The sequence below is a fragment of the Octopus bimaculoides genome, chromosome 10 (assembly GCF_001194135.2).
Source record: "Octopus bimaculoides isolate UCB-OBI-ISO-001 chromosome 10, ASM119413v2, whole genome shotgun sequence".
NCBI lineage: Eukaryota > Metazoa > Mollusca > Cephalopoda > Octopoda > Octopodidae > Octopus > Octopus bimaculoides.
The window spans coordinates 19,680,830-19,690,271 of record NC_068990.1 but is presented as its reverse complement, the minus strand read 5'-3'; the positions used below and the strand labels follow the sequence as shown (position 1 = coordinate 19,690,271).

The following is a 9,442-nucleotide window of genomic DNA, read 5'->3' as shown; positions in this document are numbered from 1 at the left end:
ATATATATATATATATATATATATAATAATAAATTACGTTACAAGTTACAAGCATTTCTGAGTATGTAAATTGTATCGGCGTACATACACTATATTTGTGTGACCGATTATATATATATGAAAGCATAGAATTACCACGGTGACTGGTAAGTTAATTTCAGAAGCAATTGTGTAAAGGAAACAAATATCATTTTAATACGTTACCAGTCGTATCTTCATTCGGGGGACAATATATATTAAGCTTTCTATGTCAGGTCAAATGTACTTGAATGTTATTCAAATAGTTCACGTGACTAGACAAGACAGTTAAGTGAATTTCAGAAAACTGACCGCAGTTAATGCATTCATAAAACTAAGAGAAACAGAGGGAACCATAGAGAAGAACTTGCCATGCCTCTCTCTCTCTCTTTCTTTCTCTTTCATACTCAAATGCACAAGTGCTCATCTCTTGCATGACATATGTAACACGTACATAAATATATATATGTGTGTGTGAGAGAGAGAGAGAGATTGTTTATGTTCTGCCTAGGGTCAAGACATGCACTTGACCCCTCCCCAGACAGAAGAGAAGCTGTTTTTACTCCAAATTTTAATAATTTTTTACACATATTTGATAAGATGAGATATATCGAAACCGGTAATATTTTCTTTATATAATATTTTAGTAATTTTTATTAAATTCCCTCTTAAATTGAAAAGTCTTAGACTTACTTCTCTGCTATTTCCACCTCCATCTTTTATATATAGGAATTTGATTTTGTATAAAATCTCTAATCTTTTTTAACCGGTGTGTGTGTGTGTGTATTTATTGTACACATCATATAAATTGAACCACAAGTCATCTTAAAGGTAACGTTTCATTCTGCAGAAAAACAAAAAAAAAAAAAACACAATTCACCTTTCAGTTTATTTGCTCCTTCGATACCATTATTTCTTTAGCACCTGTGTAAGCTTTCAGCATAATTATTTACAATGAAAGTTTTTTTTTTTTTTTTATAATCAGACGAACAATTTATCATTCTGTATATTAATCCATTCGTTTTAAAACATTATTTAAATATATTTACTTTCCCAGATAATATATACAGACAGAGAAAAAAGGTAGTTTGTATCATTAATATATATCATTACATTCTAAAGAAATATGCTGCAAGACAAAGAAATGGTTAAAGAAGATCAGCGAAATACCAGAACACAATCGCACTCTTCATAATTATATGAATTCTTCATTTACAATCATTTGTCTGAATGGTGGATATTCAAACATAATCGTTTGTAATTTTAGCTTAAAGCTAGAAATTATGAGAGGAGTAGTAAGTCGATCCTTTTCTACTTTAGGCACAAGGCCCAAAATTTGGGGAGAGAGAGCCAGTCAATTAGATTGATCCCAGTACGCAACTGGTACTTAATTTATCGACCCTGAAAGGATGAAAGGCAAAGGTGACCTCGGCGGAATTTGAACTCAGAACATAAATACAGACGAAATACCGCTAAGCATTTCGCCCAGCATGTTAACCATTCTGCCAGCTCGCCGCCTTAGCGGTAAGTCGATTACATCAATCCCAATGCTCAGCTGGTATTTACTTTATCGATCCTTGAAAGAAAGACAGGAAAATTAGACCGAAACAGCATTTGAACTAAGAGCACAAAGCCAAAAGAAAAAACATAATGTCTTTTGTCAGACTTGTTAACGTTTCTATCAGCACTCCGCACTCATTAAAATCATATATAAGTATTCATATACAATTATTTCGAATTTAACACAAAACCAGCAAATTTAGGGAAAGAGCATGCTGATTACATCGACCCCATCGCTCTGTTGGTACTTATTTTATCGAGCCCGAAGCGATGAAAGATAAAGTCGAAGTCTGCGGCATTTGAACTCAGAACGTAAGGCCATAAGAAATGCCGCTAAGCATTTACTGGTGCGGTAATGATTCTGCCAGCTCGCCGTGTTAATATTCTTATATCATGGTATTCAAAAGTACGGGACATCTGGTATACAAATTATGGACAATTAAAGAAGTATTAGACAAGGAAAATGTTTCATTTCTTACCATATATGTGAGGTAGGATATCCGCGGTAAACTCTGATTGACAACAGATTTGAAGGCCACTGCCGTGAGGACGAGTGTGAAAGAAAGCTGAAGTCGATTTTGTGGGTATTTCTTATCCACTGAGAATGTAGTGAAGGCCAAGCTGCAGATTAAAAACTGGAATAGAATAGCAGCAAAGGATCGAAAATAAGCTGCCAGAAGTGGCATTGCTTTAAACAATAGTAAATAAATCGAAGACATAATATAAATCAATAAAAATGCAAAACAATAGAATACAAAAAGAAGAGGATAGAATTTGTAAAGAAGGGAAAATGTGATTGTGCGATAGTGTGATATTTGTATGTTTTTATTGATATAGTATAGATTTCACTGAGCTAGTTCAATATTTGCTAAAGGATATTGGATTTTATCTCTCCAAGGCGGAAGATCATACAGAGCGAATCATACTAAGAGAGACATACTATCCACAGATTTTCTTATCAGGAATGATAAATAGGTATTTCAGCAATTGTGATGTGGAACTAGATTAAATAAAGAAATCTGACATTACTGTTTAAAAAATGTAGAAAGAAGTTACCAAGAAAGAAATGAAAAATCGTTTTAAACTTGCTCACATACGAACATACGCAGACGCGCGCGCGTGGCAGAGTTTATCATATTCTAGCTTATGAATATTTCTTAAAAAAAAGAAAATTAATTTATCTCATCAAATTATTTCAAACTTTGTTTATTTTATTAAAAAAAGAACTCTATTCTATCGGGAGAGTCAACAGGCTAATAAGTTTATTTATTTTATTTTATGTGTTGATAATTTCAGTATTATGAGAGATTACCCGAAGTAAAATTCAATTTACGAAGAGAAATTCGTAAAATTGTATCAAAGAAATTCTATCAGATTAATTTATGAAGGCAGACATCACCACTTGTGACCTTTCCAATGAAATTAAGCAGAAAAAATACTGTATTTCTGTCTATTGATGGCGAGCAGATATCAAATTTGTGGTTAAAAATGACCGAACAGAGATACGTAAAAAAATCATACGACAGCAGGAAATTATTTTACAGCCGATGATTTCTTTCTGAATTAGATATTTAATTCTACGAGTCGCTACTTATTGAATATTTCGGTGAGGGTATTTATGACAGTGTTATAATTTTATAGGATAAAAAGTGAAGGGAATCTGCTATTGTGGTACGTCTTTCTATAGGCATTTATCTCTTGTGTTTGGATTTCAAAGGTACACTTGAACATATATGGATGGTTCACTTTCTATCAATTCTGGGCTTTAAAATTCAACTGGAATTATTAGCTTGTGCATAACGCAGCCTGCAATATCTTTCGGGGGAAAATCGAGCCTCAGTACTTATTTTTAAGTCTGTTACTTTAATACAGTTCTATATTTAAGAGATGAGGACTTATGCACATTATTTACATTTGACGGATATTTGTCCTCATTTTGTTTGTTGTTAACAACGTTTTGGCTGATATACCCTCCAGCCTTCATCAGATGTCTTGGGGAAATTTCGAACCAGGGTTCTCATTCCTAAGGTATTTTTCGCTATTATTATTCAGGTTACTGCCTGGAATCGAACTCGGAATCTTGGTTTTAATAGCCCGCGCTCTTAACCACTACGCCAGTGACCTGAATAATAATTGTAATAATAATAATAACAACAACATCGAAAATACCTTAGGAATGAGGACTCAGGTTCGAAATTTCCCCCAAGACACTTGATGAAGACTAGAGGTCCGGAGCAATAGTAAAAGTCACGTGCATAAAGAGCTGCACGATTGGACTACAATTACTTTGGTGTGAAAGCAAGCCGTGGTGACAGATAACTCTATTAGATCTCTTAAAGCGTCACATTAACAAACGCATGAGAAGTTTTATTGATAAAACTTTCTTCTTAGGATGTTCACCTACAATCGTATATTATGTTTATATTTTCTAAGTAAGCAGTTTGAATAATTTAGAAATGTGGTTCACAACCGAGATCCATATTGTCTCTAAGGGGCTATATAAGCCTTATGGGATCAACGCAGCATAATAGTAAATTAGGGATCCACAGTAGAATTTTAAAGACAAATGAAAAGAAATTTGCTTTAGACATATGTGTTAATATGCATTGCAAAAAACAGCTAAACTTCTTTCTCTAATTTTAAATAGTTCAACCTACACAAGTTAATGTGTGAAAAACAAAATGGGAATTTCGAAAGAAGTTTCCATAAAACTAGTTTTTAAACATCGGATGGCTATCGGGGGTCCACCAGAATAAAATAGTAATCTAAGGTGTCCAAAGATAAAAATATAGTAGAGAACCCTTAACTTAGAAAATAGACAAATAACTCAGATGCAAAAAAATTCTAAAAGCTAGTTTTCTACGGCGTAATTTTTTTGTTGAAAATACATATTTGTATTGTCATTTCATGCAGTTTGACACTATTTTATCTGTTTTCGATTCGCCTGAAATGTATATTGAGATAAATAACAGAACATATGTAATAAATCTGCGACAAATACAATTTCAACACCAAACACTTTTAAAAGCTGACGATCACGATATACTGAAACCAGACAGCAATTCAGTTGTCGTTCAACCTGCCAAAAATAAATTGCAAAATCTGTCAAAATTCACACACGGACGTCTTACGCTGAGAAACGATACATCTGAAACAGTAATCGTATACACAACAAAGGCGATAAAATATCTATTGTGAACACACTACATGTATTTATCTATACATTCATATGTGTGTATTGTATACACGTACATATGTATATTATATATATATATATAAATACACACACATATGTACTCTATTATTCTGTCAAGCATTTCAGCCGTAACGCTGTGACCATGCTGGAGCTCCGGCTGTGAAAAAACATGTACATCGGTCGGGAATCGAACCAGAGCTACCTGCATGGCAAGTGAGCATTTTATGTGTGTGAGTGTGTTTCTATATATAAATATATGTGTGTGTGTGTTTCTGTACGTATGCATAATAGCTGGAAACTTTATGTTTCTTCACGACTATACCTGTAAGTTTCAGTAAAAATTACCATGACGACATAGTTTGATAAATAAGTAACCTTCCCAACATATACATACATAAGTACATATGCATAATACATATATATATATATGTATTTATCTATATATATGTGTGTGTGTATAATATATATATATATATTTGTTTATGTATGTAGTTATGTATGCATCTGTTTATATATACATGTGTGTGCATATGTGTTACAATATATATATATATATATATATATATAAGATGAATTTATGGACTGATGTTCCATAAAACCCGTCAGATTCGTTAAAAAATGGAGGAAACAAGTTAAAATTTATAAGAAGTGTGTGGTAAGAAGCTTGCTTCCCAACCACATGGTTCCTGAATGACTCCCACTGCGTGGCACCCTGGGTAGGTGTCTACTATAGCCTCAGGCAGTCCAAAGCCTTCTGAGTGGATTTGATAGACGAAAATTGAACGGAACCAGTCGTTTATATGTATATATTTTTGTGTGAGTGTATGTGTGTCAGTGTTTGTCCCCTCACCATCACTTGACAACCGATGTTCAGCAAAAGAGATCGATGCAACTAGTACTAGGCTTAGAAAGAATAAATCCTGGAGTCGATTAGCTCGGCAAAAAGGTGGTGCTCCATTATGGCCACAGTCAAATGACTTAAACAAGTAAAAGAATATATATATATATGTGTGTGTGCATGCATACTTGCATGTATATGTATGTGTGTTTGTATGTATGCAAGGTATACAGGGACGATAATACATACAAATACACGTATATATGATTGTGCATGTGTACATATATACATGAGTACGAGTAGCCAACGTAGACAGGTAATTGAAACTAGACACACTATACTTAACGTAAACACGCATGCACGGAGCGCACGCACATATGGGCCGAACATGTAACTCAATTCCAAATATTTCACATATTAAAGCGATTACAACGCCACGCATAGCATTTGATATCGAAGACATTTTCACATGTTCTTATTTAAATAATTTTAACACGATAACATATACAAAGGTGTACAATACTTGAGAGAAGCGTGAACAGATATTCAACATTGTTCATATGATAGTCACTCAGTTCACTGAGCTGGCAAAAATGTAGTACCTGTATTTCAAAGGGCCAGCCTTGACACACACTGTTCCACGCTAAGGCGGCGAGCTGGCAGGAACGTTAGCACACCGGGCGAAATGCTTAGCCGTATTTCGTCTGCCGCTACGTTCTGAGTTCAAATTCCGCCGAGGTCGACTTTGCCTTTCATCCTTTCGGGGTCGATTAAATAAGTACCAGTTACGCACTGGGGTCGATATAATCGACTTAATCCGTGTTTGTTTGTCCCCTCTGTGTGTAGCCCCTTGTGGGTAGTAAAGAAATAACGCACTGTTCCACGCTGAATCTCGCCGAAGACTATGTTAGGGGCACGTGTGTTTGTGGAGTGCTCAACCAACATGCACGTTAATTTCGCGAGCAAGCTGTTCGGTTAATCAGATCAATTGGAACCCTCATCGTCTTAACCACCGGAGTGCCATTTTGTTTTACATATGTCAGTCACCTTACGATGTCATCCCCATTCTATTTCCAGTAACTACAAATAAAACACAACTCACTGACAAGGAAAGTAATTTAGCGAGTCTATATCAACAGAGACACGCAGCTCCGAACAGTTCCTCACCGTAGACTTCTGACGGAGGGACTTTAATCTCGAAATATTAGGCGAGATTCATAAAATGAGAGGTAACGCACCAACATCTTCGTTACGTTCAAATTTTCAAAATGTATTGTCCATTTAGCATTCGAATTAACACACCACTTTATGCAATGTTCCTAACACGCTATAACAACTTAAACTATTCTTTATATGAGTCCTACACATTCCATTAGTGATGAGGGGAATATAAAACGACTCCCGTATATTTGTTGTCATTATTATGTCGGCTCCATAAAATGAAAATCATTTTGAATTCCAAACGTGAGATGACCCTTTTGAGGATAGCAAAGCATTCAACCCATTGGACTACCGTTACTCATGTGGAAGCAGAATTGCATCATGAGACTCATCTAAGTTTTGGATTCGACAGAAGGCATTTAACTCATTTCACTTTGATCTCTTTTAATGAACTCGTTTTTATGACACTTGAAGGAAAAAAATGCAAAATTACATCGTGTGTAATTTGACCGCAAAACATAAGTGAACGTAAAAGAAATATTCTTGGAAATATCTTAATGGTTTCATTCTCTGCCAATTCTGTGTTTGCTCACATGTTTTCGAAGTTTTAACATTGGCAACCCATAATTGTTTAGAAAATAATCGGCTGCGGTACTTATTTGTTATCTATTTAATAAAAGTAGCAAATAAGAGCCTACTATAGTGTGACTTTGGTACATTTTGCTTCTTGTACCAACGAAGTCTTCGATGTGGGCCAGTACTCATGGCTTTGGCAGACCTCTGCAAACACTGATACTGGTGCCATTAAAATTACCATGAAACTGTAATAGGTCAACGGCTCCAGGAAAAATATGTCTTTGGAGGTAGGTAAGAAACGATCTGACGCTAGGGGATGAAACTAAGGTAGAAAATTTAAGAGAGAACAAAAAAAGACATGTATATGTGGTAGAGACGGAAAACTGTTTCCGAGGGACTTTGTGACAATCACCCAAGTAGCCCTCCTCTCGATGACTGCAAATGCCTTTCAGCAAAACCGTTGCAGACGTAGAGGTAGAACTGCATTTGGAACTCATATAGATTTTGTAGAGGAATAGTAGTTATTGGAAACTGAAGAAAGATCGAATTATTTTCAGAATCTGCAAATGAATATCATATCTGTGGTGCTTATTTGCGAAGTGTTTATTAAATACGGAAATAGGACGTATTGCTATGCTATATTCGGTAGGATTTGACCTCAGAATGTAAAGGAACATTGTCCGTTACAATACCGATTCTCATGTTCGCAGCTTTAATAATAAAATGAAATCATTTAAAAATATCCCAGCACGGTATGCATTTTGGAGATGGGCTTTAGTGAGTAAATCAATCTCAGTTTGGGTTCGAGTATGTATTATCGGTTGATTTTTTTTCACAGACGGCAATACACGTACGACAAGGTGCATTTTGGTGTGACGCAAACACGAAATTATTGTAAATAAGCGTATCAAAATTCCACTAAACATTTCATACACCGCTTCATTGATGCGAACACATCACCATTTTCTAATAATGGTTTTTACTTAGAAACAAAGACATCAGTTTTGAGGGGAGTTTCAGTCGTTATCACTGGAACATGTACTTGACTGATATTTTATTTTATCGAAGCCTAAAGAATCAAAGGCAAATTTGATCTCAGCGTGATTTGAATTAAAGATATAGCAAACCGGACGCTTCAAGAATTCTGTTGCTTCACCGCCTTACAATTCTTAGAATAATTCTATTTTTGGCACAAATCCAGCAATTTTGATGGCAGGGGAAATACTTGATATCGATCCCTGCGCCTTACGGCTTATTATTTTATCGACCCGGCAAGGATGGATGATACAGAAGACCTGTGTAGTATTCACTCTCCTAATAATAAGAATTACTAATAGAGACAGTTGGCAGGTTACTTAATGGAGATGGCTAACCAATTAAACTGGCTCCACTTTGTGATTGGTACGTTATCTTATCGACCATGGAATGATGAAAGGTAATTTGACATCGGCGCGATTCGAACTAAGAGCGTAAAATGCCGCAATAAATATTTTTCGCGACGCTCGATTCCACTACTTCACCAATCTCCTCATATTAAGAAGAATAAAGGATTTTAATGTTACACATTTATAGGGAAAAGGCAACATTCCATATTTTAACAGCCTTTGTAAGGGTAAAGAGTAAAGTCGATCTCTTCTTGTAAACTATCGCAATGCAAAACCACAACGAATATTTTCTGCTGGTTTAACAATTCTGTCACTCCATCCATCATAATATTAATGAAAATCATCGTTCAATTGTCCACAAAATGATATTTCATTTATGAAATATCTCCTCATAGCCATTATCTGTCTAAATTACTGCCAATGATATTTTGTTTACACAAATAATATAAATTCAAATGATAACATTTTAAGACCATTATTCTGCTTTTCAACTCTTTGTGTTGCAATAAACGTCTGTTAAATTGATTTTCAATAAGACCTTTTTTCTAAGATTTTCAATTCTTTCCTTAAGTATGTCCTTTCTATTTAAAACACTTTTTTTCTTTTCTTTGAAACTAAATTGAACAATTTATTGTGGTTAAAAATATTTTTCAGTCTTTTATATTTTGCAGCATAGAAATTAAATGAAATTATTATTTTTTTTTTTTT

General features: G+C 34.7%; 1 protein-coding gene across 5 annotated transcripts in view; it reads right to left on the bottom strand.

Moving 5' to 3' along the window:
- LOC106876210 (cys-loop ligand-gated ion channel-like) overlaps positions 1 to 9,442 on the bottom strand; it is a 526,199-nt gene that overhangs the window by 139,734 nt on the left and 377,023 nt on the right. For all 5 annotated transcript variants that reach the window (XM_052971068.1, XM_052971070.1, XM_052971069.1 and 2 more), the window contains exon 5: positions 2,058 to 2,213. In XM_052971068.1, the coding sequence (XP_052827028.1) occupies positions 2,058 to 2,213 (156 nt within the window). The remainder of the gene's footprint in view (positions 1 to 2,057; positions 2,214 to 9,442) is intronic.